The following is a 21578-nucleotide window of genomic DNA, read 5'->3' as shown; positions in this document are numbered from 1 at the left end:
GGCACATCGAGCCCCCCTGGGGCGGAAAAGCAGAGGGATGGGGAGGAAGGAAAGGGACGCGAGGAAGAGGGCAAGGGACCCGCCGTCCTCTGCGGGAGCCTTGTTGCAAGCGGAGAGGCAGGGACAGCTGTTGTGGAGGAGGAGGATTACGAAGGGAGCGAAATAGCCTGGAAACAGCCTTGTTTTGCACCCTCCCTTCCCACAGAAGCCGTCCTTGGGATCGCTGCTTGTAAGAGGGAGACTCCAAAGCCCACGGGGCTGGGGGAGAAACTGCTGCTGGAAGGRGGAGACCCGGGGCGGAGGGGCTGCCTGGCGGGGGGACCGCCGGTGCGTCCCCGCCGGCAGAGCGGGGCCCCGGCGAGCTCGCGGGGGCCGCGGGYCACAGCACATCCCGTCTCCGAATCTGTATTTATTTGCCTTTCATCTTGAAAGGGCGGCAGCTCCCTGCAGGGCCCCCAGGCGGTCGCCGGAGCTGGCGACGCGGTGGGGGCCCCGGAGCGGGTGTCCTGGCAGTCCTGCTCGCCGGAGGAGACCCTCCGTGTGACGGGCTGCTCACGCAGCTCGCTTCTCCCCCTCGCCCCCGCCAAAGCCCTGGCGATTCCCCCCGGCCGGCTGCTCCGACGGCCGAGCAGCCAAAGCAGCCGTCACCGGAGCAGCGCTGGGGATGYGGCTCCCACAGCAACGTTTTCGTCTATGAATCAGCTCAACAAATAAACGTGCTCTGACGGAGGCGATCAGATGTAGTATTTTGTGGCGAGGAAACGAAGGAGCAGGAGAGCTCCGGCGCGGTCAGCGCGAGCGTAGGGTTTCACTGACTACAATACTCTAATGAGATAGCTGACTTTCCGTAAGTCACGCTCATCTGGATTTCATTACGAACCGTGGCCAGGAGCCAGGGCTGAAATGCTCTGGCCCGGGTGCAGGACAATTTCAAAACAAAATGGACTCCAAACATCTGGAGAACTGCAGAAAGTGGGAGAGCAACGTGCAGGGCCCGGGCTCAGCTGATGCTGCGGCATCTCCCCCGCACGCGGCGGAGGGCTGCCGCGCAGGCGGCCTCGCTGCTTCGCCCCGCGGTTCTCAATTAAGGCCACGGATTTAAAGGGGACAAAGCCGAGGATTTCAAAATCGCTTCTGGCTTAAATCCGTGACAGTTTTTCCTCTTGTAAAACAACACGCACTTTCTGACGAATTTCTCCCCCTCTACTTGCATTACCAAACACTCTCTTTTCCCYTCTTTGATACTTAGGGGCGTTTGCTTATGAACGCAGTGGAGCGACAGCGGTACGAGCTGTGGAGCACTCGGTCCTCCCCACTGTCCCTGTGCTGTCAGAACAAACACATCGCTCCCAAGCACCCGTCCTTATTTGCCTCTTCTTTTTTACGCTCAACATTCACTTGCTAAAATAGCGACCAGAGTCTCCCGCTACCTCCAGTCACATTTAAACAACTATCCTACAGTAGACACTAAGATAAGGATGAAGAATTTAACTCTAATTGTGCAATTATTGTAATAATTCTTTCAAAAGTAAATTTTCAAATTCATCTTTTATTTCGATCCCATTAATCCCTGATAAAAGAAACATCAAACCTAACTATAATCTCTAGGAAACGCTCACACTGACCCTGCCTTGAAAATGAYGTAGTCATGAGACACTCAAATTTAAATCTAATTTTAAGAAAAAAAATGTAATTGCTCCTACACAGATCATTTGGATTAATCTTCTGAGCTTCAGGTAAAAAAAAAAAACTCTCGGTCTGTACAGCACTGGGATCAAATGCACATAGTCTTCCAGATATATCACATAATGCATGTTTTATGCAAATGGAATGGGAAAAGTAAGATATGACAGCTGCACATTCTCAACAAATACAACCTATTTGCATTATTAAAAAGAGTACTCTGTTAATTCCCCCTATTTTGAAAGCTGAAGAAAAAAAGCTTTGCAATATCAGCAGGCTGTGAAATACATGAGTGGAAATAGTAAGCACAAGCATGCTCCAGGTTTAATTCAAAAGGCCTGACCTGTATTCTGCTCCCCATCCCTTGACAAAGCTCATTCGAATTGTGCACATCCTGGTGAGCTGATACACAGCTTCGAAACCCTGATTTACAGACTGAGCCAAGAGAGCGGCAAATTCCTGGTTGTTAAAAATCTTCAAGTTACAACCTGTGGGGGGGAAAAGAAAAGATAAAAACAAGGCATTATCCTAACTAGATTAAGAAATCACATTTCTTTCTGAGAATGGAAAGAAACTCAATGCTGCTTTCCCATGTCCCTAAACCAGGTGATACCATACACAGATTGCTTAAACACAGCATTGCAGAAAAGGAATTAAAATTATGCTGAAAAGGAAAAAAATAAGTTACAGGACACAGAACGATGAACACTAATGCTCCGACAGTACATTGCTATTTACAAGACCAGATTTAGGATCCCCATGTGAAACCTCTTTCAACCTCCATTACAATCATTTTCCTCATATCGTAATTTAAAAGTCTACTATAACCATAATGCTTAACAATGGCAGTTGCTGCAGAGCCTGAAGTAAAGGAATGTGCCAACTAAAAATACTGGTGTTGGCTTTACRTGGTGTCCGTCAGCAGAAGTAATGGAGAAGTTACGAAGAAACACTGCATCTGGCAAGCCAGTAACCAGTTACTAGGACTAAAAAGGCTGGTAGCAGAGCTGTTCCTGCTATAATCCTCATTTGACTACGATGTGATAAAGAATTTTCCATTAAAATTGAAGTTTTCCCCTGGTGTTTAGTCTCATGTAAAAGACTAACAAAAACTCACTCAGCTGTTTTTAGGTTGTAAAGGTGAAATATAATCACTTTTCTAGGGGGGTAAAACAAACAAACAAATATATAACTCTTAAAAAAGAAAGAAAGAAAGAAAGGAAAAGAAAGAAAAAGAAAGAAAGAAAGAAAAGTGTTGCTACATTTGCTTTCTTCCAGATATTCAGAAACCAGTTAAGTTCTGAAACTTGGCACAGAACTAGCGCTCATTTGGGATTACATATGGGCCAAGTCTGAAAAACAACCATTTGGACCATGATGAGTTGTATTTCTTTTAGAAATTACTTCTGAGCATACTCTGTTGGGCTGCAGCATACTGTCATCTGTTTTGGGTCGAACCGCATATAGCAAAGCGTAACCGCAAACAACAGCTCAGCAGCTGCAGGATCAGCTACCCATTTTTGTGACCATAAAAGAGCACAGCCCAGGAGACCTGTATCTTGCAGAAAGTTTCAAGGAAAGATGCATCCACATTGCAATTTAAGGTTGGAAAACAGGATAGGATAACAGCATCAGGGCCAAGCTGAGCACACAAAAAGAGCTATGGCAAGGAAAGCAAACAACTTGATCAGGAGCAGGCTGCCAAGCTTTTTAGACTTCCAGGATTGGATGGGAACACATCTCTTGATGGCTTTGCATGAGAGTAGAGGAAAAGCTAGCTCCTGTCAACATGGGAATGAAGAAAGTGCTTCAAACCCAGGAAGGATTTGAAGATAATTTTGAAAAGGCAGCTAAAGACTGTGGCAAAGGGGGAGAGCTGCAGTCCAAGAAATATGCCTTAGATGAATCTACAGCGGAAATGTGGGTTGTTTATGTCTTCAGATGCTGACTCCAGCTGGGGTGGACTCTTGTGATGTGGCTGGAGAATTAAGTCATGTTTGCAGCACTGGCAGCTGCTTCCTAAGCATCTGAGAAAGGACACTCATTAAGATGGGCCAGAGCTTGAAGTACATAGATCTAAAGAAGGACAATCTTTATCCAAATATTTCTAAATAAAAGTGCTTGTTTTTTAAATATACTGTAAAACATTAGCTTTCATAAGTCTAGCTAAATTCCCTTTTGAAAGGCATCCTCTCATATTAGCTCTTGCATGTATCCAACATAAAAGTATTTTTTTTTCCTAGACAGATGCAACAGATTTCCTTGTAATCTTTGAACATACTTTAGACATGTGTGTGCTGTRACCAGGACAACTTGGTTGCTGCAAATCCATGCCTACCCTGAAGAACAGCTCCCTGTCCACAGCAGGGCCCGATTTTTCAAAGGGGGAGACTGTGTAGGATCACAGGTACAGCACGCTCCCTTACCTGGTGGAATCTTGCAAACTGTTGCAGGGTGCCAGCCGTAGCGTTGGTTGCAGTTGGGAGATTGGACAAAAATGGCACTGTCACTAAGGCACTCAGCAAACACCTCCCCGCCAATGTAGTAGAGTCTCACTCCTCTTCCTAGAAAACACACAGCACAGTCTTGGTTTAGTTTAAAACTTGTATCCGCCAAACTTAGAGGAAGAGTTGGTAGACATGTAAACAACCTTTGCATCAGAAAATCTCAAAAAGTAGCTAAGCTACAACTGATGGAAAATGAAAACCATCTCTTCCAGCCCAGCAGACACTCCTACTATGGAGCATTACATTTGGTCTGTGAGAAAGCTAGGCTGAAGAAAGCAGAAGGACCAGCTTATAAATATGGTAAGAAATGTATTCTCCAGCTATCTCAGGAGACTGGACTGCACAAGCTTAACACCTCATAGACTGCTTATTCCAAACAGAGGCGCCTCGGATATTTTCCATATGAACCTTCTATCAGTTAACATATGGTTTTCAGCCTTCTCCAAAAGTCATCACAGCTGGATACAACTGTTTGTTTATTTACTTACTTACTGATCTGGAATTAAATTATGCAACGTTTTCAAACAACTGCCTTTTGCTTGGGATTACATGTGTATACAAGGACAAACATACATTTCCCATATAAGTTCATACAAATTGCTAAAATCTCTATTATTAAAGAAATAAATTTCAGGAAGTTATCTTTGTTACTCAAATAAACATCTGCTGTGGTCTTACATTGCTATTTACAAATTCTGCATTTTCTTCCATGGAAGCATAAAAAACCTGCTGAATCTAAGGACTGATTTCAGATTCCCAGCTTTTTTTTTGGCATTTGAAATCATTTTAGTAACACATAGGAAAAGATCCTCCTTTGAAAAATCCAGCTGCCTAGGAAAGGGCATAAAGGGGAACAAAATCAGGACAAAGGGCAGGTTGGTTTTTGATGGGAGTTAGCAGAAAACACAGCAAGTATGCACTTTTGCCTCTCATTAAAATTACATAAATCTAGGACATTCTATTTAGCATCAGTTTAATTGAGAACAAAATTGACTCCTAGATTTTAAGGAGGAGAAGTGGGAATTGAGATGAAATACAATCAGCTAAGTTTCTGTGATGACAACAATCAGTTAGAAAATAAAACAGTGCGGGAGGGAAAAAGATTCCACTCACAGCCATCCAAATAAGGTTCTGAAAAGTGCATGTAAAATTTTGAACTCTATCTCCAATACATGCAGCAATTTCAGTGTTCCTGAGTGTCATCTTTATTCTACCTTTACAAAAAAAAAAAAAAATATTGGTCTTTTATGAAAAATCAGCCTGTTACAATACCACAGATACTAAACTATCAGAACTATAAAGCTAACCAAGGTGTACACACACCTGGCAGTTAACTAAGAAGCTCTACATGCAGAACTTCACCTGCTACCTTGAAAGCCATTGACAAGCACAAGGAGACAGAAATTACCAATGTGTCGCCTTGTGAGTTCCACTGCTGCATTTCTGTTCACGTTAGACAGCAAACCAAGGCAGAAGCGCTCAGAATTCGATGGGTCGGTGAAACCATCCACGGTCATCGAGGGCTGCGAAGCATGGAACGTCTCTCCCACTCGCTGGTTGAGTTCATAGTAGGATATCGAGCACCAGAAAGCTGGCTCGCAGTAGGTAACAGGCTGCAAATCTGCACAAAATGAGAAGCAAATGAATCATAGGCCCTCAGGAGCGGAAGGATGCGAGATGGAGATGAAAAAAGAGACTATTTTGAAATACTGTTCTGCTTCATTCCTTGGGCTCACTTTAACCACTAAGCTTTAATTGCCTGACAGATTTTAATGGACTGCATTAAACTAGAAAGTTTTATCACCCCAAAGCTTCTGGTACATGGAACAATCACAAATAGTCAAGATATTAGTCACTTAGTAAGCAGGGTGTCCATTTAACTCTCTTCATATTCAGAGAAAATCCTAAAAATAAACTTGCATTTTCAGTGCAATTTTTTTTAGGTAGCCAGTACTTTAAGAAGAGAAAAGGAAAGRAGAGAGAAGGAAGAAACTGAGAATCGTAGAAACAGCAGGTCGAACCGCAGAACTAGCAAGCCACAAATCTGTTTCACCAGCAACGGTCTCCAGAACGCTCATTCTAGGTGGCTACACCAAAGCAGCCAGCAATTCAGCTTTGGCTCTAACTGGCTCTGTCACATCTTTCYAGCATTGATGAAATCAGTAGTTATTTGCACTGCACACCATGTTACACAACARCAGCATCAAAGTAATTTAAATATTAGAGCCTTTCTTCCAGTCCACTTGATCTTAATTTCTGAAAGAAAATCCATTTCCCCAGTAGATGATGACGTATCTCTTTTGTTGGGGTTATGGTTTGACTCAGCCTGTGGACCCAAGTGAAACTAGATTCACGAGCAGGTTGAGGTTGAGGCAGACAATACTTTATATGCATGAAAGGTGGGACAGTCAAGAGACTTTAATGATTTGTTTAACTGCTCCCACTGAAACCAATGAGAGTTTTACTTCTGATTTCAGAGGAGAAAGATTCATGTCACATATTCTTGAAAATGCTGCATTAGATATTGCCCACTCCTCCTGTAGGGCAAAAATCTGCTGAGCAGAGGAAGTAAAAAGCAGACTAACTGCTAAGTGCTCTAGACCCTAGATTCAGTACGAGTAATAAAAACAACCCCCCCAACAAAAATTATCACCTAGTCTCCCATTCAAATGGTGGCTTCTTAAAAACACAGCYGAGCAGCTTCCCCCTCTGGCCACAGAGCTAACATTAAGCAGCAAAAAACATCATCTTTTCCACAGGCTTCCCCATCTACTGCTCCTTCAAAGACTAGACCAAGCTGGGGCTTAACAGACCAACTCCACAGGATCAAAGACAGGTTTTTACCTTCCCAGTCTCCTCTCACACCAAAGAGGGCCCCTACACAGGTTTTAGAGTCATTTCTGACATGGTACGTGCTGCTACGCTAATCTTTAGAAATGGCTGTCCATGAAAATTTAGCCAAATAGGGAAAGCAATTAGCTTTCCTAGTGCCTGCTAGCTGTACCCTGTTCAAGTCTACACACAGCAGAAAAACGCAGCCTTTGCACTGCTGCAGCTGGATATCTCAGCATTTGTCTGAAGCAGGAAGATGATCTGTTAGCAGGCGTCCACAGATGCACCTGAAGCTGTGAGTAGCTGATCATATATCTCAAAGAAATAAAYAGGACATTTTGAATCAACTACTTCCACAAGAATCCTGTGGTCCGACACCAACGGGGCAGAACTGAACCCTCTTCGACAGCCCAGACTGCGATGTTTCCAGTATCCCAGTGCTCTGGGATATATCTATCGATTATAGGATTTCTCTTCTACTCAGTTCATGGCYTTCCCCTCTTTTCAGTTCCACAGAAAACATTTTGTGAGAGTCAGGGTCATTGATAAAAGAAGAGTCACCTTTCATTTCCTGAACTCACTGAAAAACCAAGTGTGAAGGGCTGATAGTTAAGCCTGCAGCCTAGCTCCAGCCACAGCCCATCCTGATTTCTTCTCCATTGCTGGGCAGTATGAGTTCCCAAAGTAGCTAATAATCAGAGAAAACCTTGGTTTCTACTTTGTTACAACTCTGTTGGCAGCAAATAAGGAAATGAATGAAAGTGCATCTGGGGAGCTCTGAAGATCTGCTGAGGGTTACAAAGGCCATGAATTTTGGAGGAGCTTATACCCATTCCCAGCTTCTTTCACAGACGGGCTCTATCTTCCCTTAATTACATCATCTGAAAGAAAAACACTCGCTCACATGCTGAGCCTGATGTTTCTGCTCTCCTCCACACATTACACCCACAAAAGTGCATCTTCCTGCTATGGAAGAGGATGTAATCTTCCAAGCAGATGGCAGCTCAGTAGAACAGGGGCCCCTACACCAATGTAAGGGATCTGATAAGCATAGCTATTGTGTCTTCCTATTTTAAACAAATTCACAGCCTAAAGCAAGCTTCCCCCCCGCCACACACACACACATACAGAGATGATACTGAACACGCCCAGGAGTCACGTAMGTTTACTTTATTTTTCTTCCTTTTTGCCCCTGCCTTTCTCTATCGTATTACGTATCTGGTTGTCCTGCTAGGAACTGCTGCCTCGGGTACACTCCAGTTCCAGCCTTGTTTCCCCAATCAGCAGCTGTGGCCTGCAGCAGTAACCTGTATGCATGGTAACGGATCCTGGGCTTCAGATGACTCCGGCGTGTTTTGCACAGAGGCACAGCAAATACCAGCACTAATAAAAATCTGTTAAGGTGYGTCCTCCTGCTTAAGCAAACAGGGACTGCTCCACATGACTGTGCCCTTACCCCACAGCAAGCACATTTCTAACTGACAGACTGCTCAGTTCCAGAAAAAGCAAATCAACTTTGATCCTTTTCAGTAATGGCATCAGGCTGGTACTACTCAGGTTATAAAAGCACTGAAGCCTGTGTTGCGCTCCASAGTTTCGCAGTCCTTTCCTTCAGCAACCAGCTCTGCTTGGCTGTGACTCAAGGAAACTGTGGATACCTCACCAAAGGGTGTACGGAAATTTCATTTCCAACTTAATTTGCAACTTGAGGAAAGACACAAACCAACAAATCTTGCTGTAGAGGAAAGCTTGTCTCTAAAAAAAYGTAACTAAGTTTTTAATGATGCTGCTTTCTGCTGTGATTTGTGGTCTCAGGCTTAGGCTTGAGCCACTGCGGAATGGGTGTCTTTACCTCTCGTCTTAGATGCGTCCTGAACATTCATTTTGAATTTTATGGATTTTATGCTTGGAAAAAAGACAACGTAGTTCTGTCAGAACCAAAGTACCCAGAGGGCCAACACAATCAACGCAAATGTAATGCATTAAAACCAAGTAAATCCYGCCTGAATCTTCCCCACAATTCTGCAAAGGCATTTCAACCTTGACTTATTACAGCTTTGCTTTTACAAGTCCTGATTTTCTCTCACGCCAGCAGGTCCTTATCATGCCAAATGCATGGGAGTTGTGCAATATCAGTAAGTGCCCCTTGAATACTGGCATGCTGGCCATATTGCTTCTTCCCTACAAGATAAAAGTACTATCTGTTCAGCTGCAGAGGAGAAAAATTGCTGGGTGTTTTGCACATGCTACAGCATGTGCTCTAAGCATAACAGTAGTTGTTACCCTAGTTCTAGTTCCTGCTTTTGATTTACAACGTACATTAGCAGTTTAATATTTGTTATGCAACTGTGTTAGTTACAATCTCATTAATTCTAACTCCTTCCTCAGAAACTAAAAAAGTACAAAGGTGTGCACGCTCCCTTCCCCTCGCTGCTTCGASAGGGACTGCCTCTTCACTGCTTTGGAAAACAGTGTTTCACCGCAGGAGGCAACTGAGSCTTACGGACTTGAGCATAGGGCATGTGCTTATTTCACTTACAGCTTTTGCATCCTCTGTCACGGCGCAAACACTCACAGTGGGTTCCTGTACACCGAGGGGCTGCCTCGCTCCGCAACAACAACACACCAAATACACACGCAGCCTCAAGCCTGGTCCCCTGCCAGCGTAAACTCCCTGACTTCATTCCCAGCATCCACACAATGCTGGCAACCGTGCCTTCATTTTTGCTTGTTTTCTGTAYTTTTTCCAGTTCAAATTTAAGTAATACAGAAAAGCTCACTAGATATTTATAACTTCCATTTAAAGCTTATACCTGACAACTGAAAGTCTGGACCAAAACTAGAATGTTTCCAAATCAAACACACAAGGTGAAAGGAGGGAAAAAAAAAAAGCTATTCCCAATATGTTAACTTGCAGCACATTTTATGTCTGTGAATAGAAAGATGAACTGAAATTCCCTGTGTTCCTTCAATCTTGTATTAGTCTTGCAGCTTTATACTGAAATACTTATATTGCAGCTCAAACAAACCTTGCGTCTGTTGTCCTAATCAGYTTGCTTCATGCTAGTTTATTAACTTCGCAATTTTGGGGAATATGGCCATGGGATATAAGTCTAAAGTTCAGCTTACACAAAGTAAACTGTCTTAAAAGCATCAGGTAGTTATGTTTAAACAAACAGAGGGTTACAATCCTGTGACATTATTCTCTTAATAGCACAACTGCAGAAAAAGAAAGCATATTTCACTGCTGAGAGCTTGCAAAAAGTTTTCTGGATGGTACAGTGTTGTGTTTTTAAAATTTCTGTTCAATTTTCTTAACCAAACATACAAAGAAAGCCTGGTAAGACCTCTGCGGATGGAAGCAGAGCCCCGGGCGCTGAAGTGTTCTGTTTATCTGGCAGATAAACAAGCTGGCACAGCAAAAGCAGGAGCGTTGCAGGCTAGTGGCCACTAACAGGTCTTCTCTCTAACTCAAGAGGGAACCTGCAAAGCAGAGAAAAAGTCCTTCTCCCACAGCCTACGCAGCCCCTTTATGGCCTTCGGAGACTGTCAGGCTGGAAGACTGATGGGCTGCTTGTGTTTTTACCTATGTTGCTATAAGCAACTCCCTACTTTAGCTATGCTGTGCACACAGCACAGATGACAAATTTTTCATTAGACAGTTGTTAGAGTTGTTCATATATATGCCAYTTCATTTAGTTTATAGCTTTCCTACATGCAAAACTTTATAATAAAATGTTTAAAAGAGAGGTAAGAACTTCCACAAAGCAAGAACCTAAGGGTAGTAAATATGTGGTTTGTAAAACTTAAAAGGTATCCTTTAATGTCGATSAGTAAAAGTACTTTTCTCATGCCTGCTCCCTAGACTACAAAGAGATTCCTTGTAGTTAACAAGTTTTTCCTGATTCCTTTTAGTTTTTATCACCATACAGCACATCAGACATCTTACAGACCTATCAGCTGAGCAGCATGTGCTAATAACCAGTGTCCTTGTTGGAGCGCTATGTAYTGGGGCCTCTTTCCTAGAAACTTTTTTCCCCTTACATAAGGCAGATGCCACAGACAACTCGCCAGATTGGTTTTGTTGCATGTAATTGGCTTTTCATTTTTAGGCTGACACAAAGTGCTAGGAATTCTCAAGTCCCAAGCAGCACACTTTGGCATAATAGATTCAAAAAAAGAAAAAGAAAAGAAATCCCCTTCAACAGCTCCAAAATATCTACAAGTCAGCCAATGACTAACAAATTTTGGAGCAATGTCAAAGTACCCTCTGACAGAGCTAAAAGCGTATGTAAGCTTTATGGCTCTTCAAGACTAATCTCAAGTGGCCTGTGTCTGCTGGCTTAATGAACATTTAGAGAACTGATCCTGCAGTTAGCCAGAGCTAAGAGTGTTTTTTTTTTTTTTTTTTTTTTTTTTTTTTTTTTTTTTTTTTTTTGGCTTTAAAGAGCAATTTCAAACAGAGTGAGAGCAAAAAAACTGGTGAAGTTCAGGCCTTCCTTGTCTATAGGCAGGAAAATAAAAGGCAGAGCCATTTGAAAAGGTAACAGGTTCAGAGGTAGCCACAAAACCTGTAATAGCATCTCAAAGGAAAGTGCCCTTTTCAACAGCTACTACTATTTCAGCTTCCCTCTTATTTACTGTCTACAGCTTATGTGGTAGAGCCATGATGTCAGAGGGTTAGTTCAACAGTTAGGCCTGGCTGTGTTCCTGCTGCCCAGGACAGAGATAGGTAGGGGAAGAGAACTCAACACTGCACCTTAGCGTGAACTAGCTTGAAGAAAGCTGTCTGGTCAGATGGAGAAATCCCACAGCGCATCCGAGGTTTGTCTGTCTCACCTACCGTATGGCTCCAGGCTCCCTGGAGCGTAAGACCATGTGTGCACCTCGCAGACACCTCTGAGGCTCTGATAAGTGATTGCCCGTGAYATCTGCCTCTCTCCCCATACTAGCATTTCTGCCCTCTCTTACCTAACTCTCTCCATTTATTTGGACTCTCTGACCACAGAGCACCCAAATAGCCTCCTCCACTTTGCTCTGCTCAGTCCATGCTCAGTTTCTTGTTATAACAACATCTACACTTGCGWAATCAGTAGTTCCAGTGGGTTAGGGCACTGGGCTATCCCTACACCGTCTACAGCAAGTCACTTGGGCAGATTTACTCCATGGTCTGACACCAATCCAATATCCGTATTTTTGTTAGAACTGCCTAGCCACCTCCATGCAAATGCTCTAGGCCATGCATATCTGCACTTTGTAACAGCACTAGTTGCTCTGCTGAGGATGCACATCAGCTCCTGAGCTAGGTTTACCTCAGAATGCAACATATTTGCTGCCCTTCAGCCAAGCTGACAATTGCCTTAGCGGATTAAGCACTTCAGGCAAATCTATTTTTTCTGAACCTTAGCTCCCCAACCACAATACAGAGATAGCAGTATTTGCCCTGTAATGGATGAGACACCAAGTTAATAAACATACAAAACTGTAACGCACTCTGGTATAACATAATAGAGCTCAACAAACACCACAAATTTATAAAGTAACTTTCTAGGACACAGAATTTAACTTCAAACATATGTCTTTTAAAAACAAACAAACAAACAAAAAAACAAGAACAGAAGGCCACCAGCAAAACTTGCAAGCTCGTCTAATCAAACCCACGTACTTTTGTTGCAATCCTTCACTCATTCTTTCTAGTATTTGTCTGTCACCATTTCCTTCTCTTTTTTTTTTTATTTTAATTTAACTCTGTGATGTAAACTCAGACTTATTTCTTATAGAATTACTACGAGCCACAGGGATTAGCAGAAAGAAACATCAACAGGAGTCACAACCTCATCAAAAGTGTACAACCTCAAGAAATAACTTCATCATTAAAATGTCACTATCTTGACTGTAATTGCACTCACTTCTCCCGATCACATGCTTACCAAGATTATTATGCGCTGGAGACATAGGATTTGGTGATAAGTTTGGAGAACCTGAAAATCAAGATATAATTATTAGTACGGTAACTGTGCAACGAAAAATACACACAACCTTCAGTGTTGCCCAGGCTTGTTGGAAGGGTATCCCATTTTCTCAGCTAAACCTCATTTTGTGAAACCAGCAGCTTCTCTAATGCCAATTACTATTTACATGACCTTAAAATCGCTATTATTTACTGTATCAATTTGCTAAGTCTGCAATACTGCTAAACATCTTCATAATGCAACCATGTAGTCTTAACCCACCAAATTTCAAACTAGGCATGCAGATGTCTGTTTTATTTTCACATGCAGTTATCAAAACTACAAGTACCAGGATGACAGTTACACTCAAACCCAGTTAAGTTGACATTTAAAAGCTCAATTTGGCATTGTCAGGCACAAAACATACTCACGTGTAATACTGCAGAACAAGTTTAACACGCTATTACTTGGGGTCAGGACAATGGCATATTGGCTCAAGCTACACAGGTCTGAGCAAACGATATCAGAATTTTACCCCCAGTCATTTCAATTTGGCCCACATACTTTGTGCATATATTTACAGTATCTGCACCCAGAAGTCTAGAGCAAGACTCTGGATACCACACGTGTGCAGAAAGGTGGAACAGACCATCTTTCTTTCTTCCTGCACTGAATTCAGCTGGCTTTTTCAAAATCTGTTTTTTTATAAAGTGGGAAGTCCATGACATCCGAAGGAATGTAAGAAAGGCAGAAGGAATACATGTAGCATTTGAACATAAATTGGGTATTTATAGCATTGTCCAGGCCAACCCCATTCCAGTACTCTTTCTCCAAAAGCCCTATATACATTCCAAATGCTAACCACATTACCAATAATTGTATGCACTAAAATGGATTGTGTCAATAGGCTTATGTTTGATGTAGACAAACAAACCCACACTGCCTTCCTCCATCTGTACCACTGCGGTGAAAGACCGTAAATCAGTCATCCCTCTTTTAGAAACCCACATACACTCTACGGCTAAAGACATGGACAGAAACCAAGACATTCACGTGCAGTATTTGCTTTAATTAGGTTCTGCTTGTCTGTATTAACTTAAATGCTATGTATTTGCACATCCCTCTTGTAAAGCATCAACCCTTCTACCAAGAAACGTGTTTTTGCTTTTCAAGCAAAAGTTCTAGAAATTAAGATTTGGATTCAGCAATTCCTACTCACAAGCAGTGACAGCATTCAGATCCACAAGATGTCTTAATAGACAGTTACTCCCAGGAAGATCAGACCTACATGTTTAATTCTGAAGTGTCAACACAGCTTAGCATGAATCCTGAGACTGCTGCCTCTAAATCTAATATAAAACAACTTGTTTTCTTGGCAGTGAGAGAGAACCTCTGCTTTTAACGTTCACTAGGATACACCCACTAACTGATAAAGCCCCATAAAACCAATCTGCTAGTGGTCATTTTGAAAGTAAACAACCAAATGATCAGAAAAATGCCTCTGTAGCCAGCTACACGCGTGCCAACTACACGCACAATTTTCTTGTGCGTATAGATGCATAGTCACAATACAAGGCAAACTATCATCCTTACATGAATCTCTACTGTTCCAGGCTACTGTTCAGTAATATCTAATGATAGRTGTTTAGGAGAAGAGGAACATGGTGTACCTCTCACCAGCAGTTATAAAGCATACAGGGCTATGTTTTTCATGAGATGTCTGACTGCATTTGCACTCCTACAGGGATAAAATACCTCAAATCACCATTTGAACTTAAGTGTGCTGAAGAAAAAAAAAATCTCTCCGATATGACCTAAAAACTGCATCAAATGGCAAAAGACGACTTACCRGCATCCATGCTGGGGTTCATCTGGTGGTCACTGGTTTCTCCATCCTCACTCAAATAGCCTGGAGGGGGTGTCTCTAGAACCATAAAGAGTCAAACTGTCAATGCAACTAGCTGCAAAGTCTGGATTGTAGACACTAAAAATATTTAATTTGTTATTCACAGTACACCAAAAAAAAAATGCATTAATTTTCTCCCTCAACCTGCTGACAGTAGGAGCTGGCACAACCAGGATGATGGGCATATTATATCTGTGAGCAACAGCAGTGAGGGGGAAAAAAGATCCCGAGATCTTCAGTGATAAAATTTTATGCCATGTAGGCAGTTTTCTGTCCAGATTTTTTTCCTTCTCTGGTGTGCCGCTGCATAGCTTGCCCACGCAAATAAGGCGTAAGCTGCTTGAAAAAGAGATACAAGAGATGCAAGAGCTCAACTTCAAAGGAAATTTACACAGTTGTACTGAAATTCCAACAACTGAATTTCATTCAAATCTAAACTTGTTATGGAACATTCAGCTTTAGAATCCATAGTAAATTTTCGGTATATACTGCTGAGGGGAAGAGGTGAATTTAAAGTAAACAAAACAAAACTATAAACAGCACTGCTGTGTGTCTACATTTACAGCTTTTATCTATTTTAGTATTGGTTCCTACTCTTCAGTTTCATAGCAATGACAGAAACAAAGACTTTGCACTTCTGCAGCTTGGCATACATACACACAATTCACTGTGCAGTATGTTCCTTTTCCCTCCACTTGCTGGATGGAAGATATACGGTACCTGGAATGTAGTTGCCTTGTGGCTCGATACCTGCTGGGAAGTTAGTGTTCTCTGGAATAGAATGACTATAATCATCTAACGGCGGGAACTCAGCTGGAATCTCTGTGTGCCGAGGTACCAGCACCGGAGGTAACACTGCACAAATGGAAAGTAAAAACAATACAGAGAAAAGCAACATTAACGTCTTCAAAATAAAATGACTGAAATGATAGGAAATAAAGAGAAACTGGTTTACAGTAACACCCTTAACACATGCAACAGCAAAGTTCTTAATCAATGGACACAACTTGATATCTTCTTCTGAGCTAAAGATGCTATTCTTAACATACTTCAGCTGGGGATGGGGATATTTGGTTATCTGAACACACCTAGTCTGTGTGTTTGCATCTTCTAGGTCAAATTTACAGATCTGCTTTTAAAACCATTTAAGAGAAGTTATACTAGGAGACTCAAAAAGAAGAAACATCACATTAAATGTAACTGCAAGTTAGGTCTAGCATGAACATGCAGAGTGGTTCCACAGATCTGCATAGAGCATAGACATAGAGCAGACATAGAGCAGAACTATCTGACATAGACTTAGAGCAGAACTATCTACACTTACAGACGAAAGACTCTTTCRAAGGAAGGAGGACAATTTTAGAACAGGAAGCTCAAATGTGCTGGGAGCTATTAGCAGAAATACTTCAACTTMACAGTAAGCTTAGCATTAATTTAATATCAACAATTAGGGAGACCTAAAACACTGCCAAAGTCTGTACTTTTATCTGCTACGTATGCGAGTTTGCTTGTGTTCACACAATGCTACATTAGCAACTTGGCAATAACACTACYTTGGATCTTATTGATTTTTCAATGATGTTCCCCCTCCCCCTCAGTGCAGATTCATAAATTATTCTACTGCATATAGTAAGAGACTGCCATGAATAATAGATACAGTTAGGTTTTAAAACCCCACCCCTGCTGCTTTATTCCATTCTGAAACCCACTTATAAATTCCTTCTGCTGGCACTGAGCAGCTGCGGTATCTGCGCATAGGGTCTGCAGTACCTGGGGTTTCCACTCTTTGGTAATGATAGGGGTTCACACAGACTTCATCCTTCTTCATGTTAAAGGCATACTCGCACATCTCCATGGCACGCAGCTCATGGTGGCTATGAAGGTCTGGCCACCGCCACAGGCGGCAGTAGATCACATGGGGAAGACCTTTTCGGTGAGAGACCTGCAGCCGGCCATCTAACGATCTGCATTCAGAACATAAAGATAATAACAGTAATACAGGCTAGCATTAATATACACATAGTACTGACCACWTCCCACCACATGCTGCACAGAATAACCTAATGTGAGGATGGCAGGMCCCAGTGGGAGGCTCAAAGCACCAGCTGCCCAGCCAAAAGGCTGCTAGTTGACAAGACTCTGATGCAACGTGACAGCAAGGAGGCATTCAGGTCCAAGCTGTCAGGCCAGGAAATAAGGAATTACATCTTAARCTATGTGTTAATAAAACAGGATTTTAAAATACAAAAAGACATTAATTTCTATTTTGAAATTTTTTCTATATAATCATCCCAAACTCACGTATGGATACKCTCTTTAAATAGTGTACATAAAAGTTTAAAACAAGCAAATTCTCCAGTTTCATTTTCCATAYTGCAGCTGGAAACCAAAAAGACTTTTTCTGCATTGCTTGCTTTTCTTTTTACATCTCTTCGACTTGTGTCTTCTCCAATCTATAAAAACAAAAACTCATCTTCTACCTAATCCTATCCTTGCCTCAGAATAACCTGTTCCTAGCAGACCTTCCTGGGAAGCAAGACAAATGGGTTCAAACCACCTCCAGCAGAGAACAGAATTGGAACAAGGGCCTCTTCCACCCTCTGAGGGCTCCAGTCCCTGAGCTGCCGAAGGGGAACTGCCCCCAGGCAATTTCTTCAAAGTCTACCCCTCTGCCTTCCTTGCTTTTCTTAATGACTGAAAYGAAACATTTCAGGGGGTTGGTAAAATGAAATACATATTTTCTAATTTGTCAAGGAAAAAAAAAYGAAATTTTGTTCAGAATTATTTTCCTTGGTTCTTTGTGTTGGCAACTAATCTAGAAAAACCAAATCAAACCAAGCCAAAACACGCAAGCAATTATTCAAATATTCCTAACGCTAGTCTTGGCTGCCCTAAGAGACTTTTCCCAAAAGCTCCCCTGGCAGAGCTCGGCAAAGTGCACACCTCTTGCAAGCATTCTTACAACAAAGAGGTTGGCAAATCCTACCGATACAAGCTATTACAGACAAGCRCTTGATTTAGGGGAGCAGGAAAACAGCCACACGCCAAATAACTGTACACGTAAAGCATATAAGGAATCTCTGCCATCACCAAGGGACTTGTTGGTGCAGGTTACAAAAAATATCTAAAAGCTGCAAGGGTATTACAGCCCTGAAATATGTGTAACACCCACAGTTATTATTTATAGTATGCATGTATTTCTTTATATTTTGCCTCTGTTATTTATGGGTCATGCATTCTCTACATGCAAAAACAGAGCTCTGGTATATCCCACACTTCAGACTCTTCTGCAAAGGGGTGAGCAAACTGTTGAGTCTCTGGCATGTTTTCAAGGGTGCTCCCACGCCAAGCTCCTTCTTGGGACCATAAAGCAGGAACCAGGCTTTCCAGGTGACAGGCTTGCAAGGAGGACACAAGTGCCTAAAGCTGTTCTTCTGTGGTAGGTGAGAGTCTTGGTAGTGACTTTGACAGAACCAAGACAGGACTTATCTGACTCCAATACTTGCCAGTGTGGACAAACCTAAAAGTATAYGTACCAAACGTATGAATAATTTTCATATTGAGGCTTATTCACTAAATTTAACAAAAAGAGGTTAGGCCTGCATACTTAAACAAGGAATAAAACAAGAGTGTTTTTCTGTTCCCCTTTCAAACAAGTTTGCTCACTTTGAAGGACATGCTGCAYGTARGTGAGGGAATAGGAGAAAAGAGACMATTCAGAGAGATCATTCCAAGTATCTATTTATTTTGGTGGGAAACTGTATCCCTTCCTTCCTTCCAGTCAAACGCAGCTGTGCATGTAAAGCATCCCCACTCTGCTATGTGGGGTTAAACAGCAAAGGCRGTGAAGAACTCTTCTTTTTGGTGTTGATGCTCAGCGTTTATCGCTTGAGTGGGCGACCGAGACTCTCACTGCCAGAGAGTGTTCTAGGGCACCTTTCACAACTAGCACATACCCTGGGTTTGCAGGATAAGAATGTGAAAATATTGTGATCCACAAATCTTTTTACTAAGGGAAATATGATGAGCTGTAGTTATCACCGCCTGTGAGCGTGAGAGCATGTAGGCTATGAAGCCACGCAAGACAAAAATGTAAAAACAAAGCCAGAACACAGTGAGATTGCTGACATCAGTTAGTAACTGTTTGAAGCAAAGAACTGAAATCAGCAATGATTCAGAAAAATTAAGTACTGATGTGACAAGACAGAAAAACCCTCTGAGAAGAAGCAAAGAGGAAGAAGACAGCAGCTTGGCAGTGTCAAGGATGAGACCTTTGAGGGGAACAGCAAGCTGACGCTTCCCCCTTGGCTGAGGACCCTTGGACAGCAGCCTGCCTGGGTGCGGGTGGGCACTGGAGAGCACCCKGGTGCTCACTGGCATGGTCATCCTGCCACCACTGTGGCATTAGCAATAAAGATAATGGCTGCACACTCACAACCCGCATGTATGATATGGCCTGGAAGACTCCACGTGTGGCAAAAGATGCCCAGAAAGTCAGTCAAAGGTTTGAGGGTTATGGTGAGAAGATCAAGAAAAGTCTCCACGGTAAGGTTACTCCATAGCTAGGGCCAGTTAAAATCAGAGATTAAAAAAAAAATACTGAACAAGAAAAGAAAGACCAAGACCCCAAGAATACTGTCATGTAATTTAACTGCACAAAGCCTAAGACACACTGAGGATACCTCCACAGCAGCCATAGTTACAAAAAATATCTTAGGCTGACCATCTTCAGGACTGATTCATAGTTTTACGTTGTTATAAGCCATTTACCAGAGATGGGAAAGTTTAACACAAGAAATTGCTGCTCCGAACTATCCAGACTATTGCTGCTCAAAGAACAAGGGACAAGAATGACTTTTCACAGGTTGGAAGAGACTTCTGGAGATCCTTTAATCCAATTCCCCTGCTCAAGCAGGGTCACCTAAAGCACATTGCATAAGATCGCGTCCCGATGGGTTTTGAATATCTCTGGAGAAGGAGATTCCACAACCTCTCCGGGCAACCTGTTCCCGAGCTCTGTCACCCTCACAGAAAAGTAGCTTTTCTTCATGTTCGGATGAAACTTCCTGTGTTTCAGTTTGTGCCTGTTGCTTCTTGTCCTATTGCTGGCCACCACTAAAGAGAGTCTGGCCCCATCCCCTCGATACCCTTCCTTCAGATACTTCTACACATTGATAAGATCCCCCCTCAGTCATCTCTTCTCTAGGCTAAAGAGGCCCAGCTCTCGCAGCCTTTCCTCATGAGAGGTGCTCCAGTCCCCTAATCATCTTCATTGTCTACACTGGACTCTCTCCAGTAGCTCCATGTCTCTCGTACTGAGCAGCCCAGAACTGGACACAGTACTCCATACGTGGCCTCATCAGCGCTGAGTAGAGGACGAGGATCACCTCCCTTGACCTGCTGTCAACACTCTTCCTAATGCACCCCAGGATGCCATTGGCCTTCTTGGCACAAGGGTATGTTGCTGGCTCATGGTTAACTTGTTCACCAGGACTCCCAGATCCTTCCCTGCAGAGCTGCTTTCCAAAAGGCAAGCCTCCAGCCTGTACCAGTGCATGGGGCTATTCCTCTCTAGGTGCAGGACCCTGCATTCACCTCTGTTGAACTTCATGAGGATCCTTTCTGTCCAACTCTACAGAGCCATCCAGGTCCCTTTGAGTGGCAGCACAGCCTTCTGGTGTATCAGCCACTCCTTCCAGTTTGTATCATCAGCAAACTTGATGAGTAAGTTGAACAAGACTGGACCCAGTATGGACCCCTGGGGGACACCGCTAGCTACAGGCCTCCAACTAGACTTTGTGCCGCTGATCATAACTCTCTGAGCTCTGCCTTTCTGCCAATTCTCAATCCACCTCACTGTCCGCTCATCTAACTCACACTTCCTGAGCTTGCCTATGAGGAGGTTGTGGGAGACTGTGCTGAAAGTCTTGCTGAAGTCAAGGCAGACAACATCCACTGCTCTCCCCCTTCACCTACCCAGCCAGTCATTCCATCATAGAAGGCTGTCAGATTGTTTTAGCATTACTTCCCCTTAGTGACTGCCTGCTGACTACTCCTAATCACCTTCTTTTCCTCCACATGCTTACAGACTACATGCAGGATAAGGTGTTCCATCGCTTTTCCAGGGATTGAGGTGAGGCTAACTGGCCTCTAGTTTCCTGGGTCCTCCTCCTTGCCTTTCTTGAAGACTAGAGTGATATTCGCTTACTTCCAGGCTTCAGGTACCTTTCCTATTCTCCGTGACCTTTCAAAGATGATGGAGAGTGTCTTAGAGACAACATGCACCAGTTCCCTTGAAACTCGTGGGTGTATCCCAGAGGGGCCCAAGAATTTGTGCATCTCAAGTTTACCTAGRTAATCTTTAACCCAATCCTCCTTGACGAAGGGAAAGTTCCTCCTTCTCCAGACTCTCTCTCTTGTCCCCAGGCTCTGGGATGCCTGAGGCCTGGCCTTAGCAGTAAAGACTGAAGCAAAGAAGGCATTCAGTAACTCTGCCTTCTCTGCATCCTTCAGCACTAGGTCATCTATCCCATGCAGCAGCAGGCCCACATTTTCCCCAGTCATTCTTTTGCTACTGATGTATTTGAAGAAGTTCTTCTTGTTGTCCTTGACATCCGCTGACAGATTTAATTCCAAGTGGGCCTTAGCCTTCCTCTTCATATCCCTGCATATTCTGACAATGTTCCCATATTCCTCCCA

The 21578-nt window shown here is 43.0% G+C and overlaps 1 protein-coding gene across 1 annotated transcript in view; it reads right to left on the bottom strand.

Moving 5' to 3' along the window:
• The window catches only part of SMAD3 (SMAD family member 3), a 78909-nt gene that overhangs the window by 5914 nt on the left and 51417 nt on the right, over positions 1-21578 (bottom strand). The window contains exons 2-8 of the mRNA XM_085305444.1: positions 16650-16843; positions 15600-15734; positions 14823-14897; positions 12953-13003; positions 5599-5811; positions 4110-4247; positions 2027-2171 (exon numbers count right to left, since the gene is read on the bottom strand). Coding sequence (XP_085161570.1) covers positions 2027-2171; positions 4110-4247; positions 5599-5811; positions 12953-13003; positions 14823-14897; positions 15600-15734; positions 16650-16843 — 951 coding nt within the window. The remainder of the gene's footprint in view (positions 1-2026; positions 2172-4109; positions 4248-5598; positions 5812-12952; positions 13004-14822; positions 14898-15599; positions 15735-16649; positions 16844-21578) is intronic.

Source organism: Rhea americana, unplaced genomic scaffold, assembly GCF_003343005.1.
Source record: "Rhea americana isolate MKP2758 unplaced genomic scaffold, rheAme1 scaffold_22, whole genome shotgun sequence".
Lineage (NCBI taxonomy): Eukaryota > Metazoa > Chordata > Aves > Rheiformes > Rheidae > Rhea > Rhea americana.
Note: the sequence above shows the minus strand (reverse complement) of the source record. Positions and strands in the feature narration are given on the sequence as shown.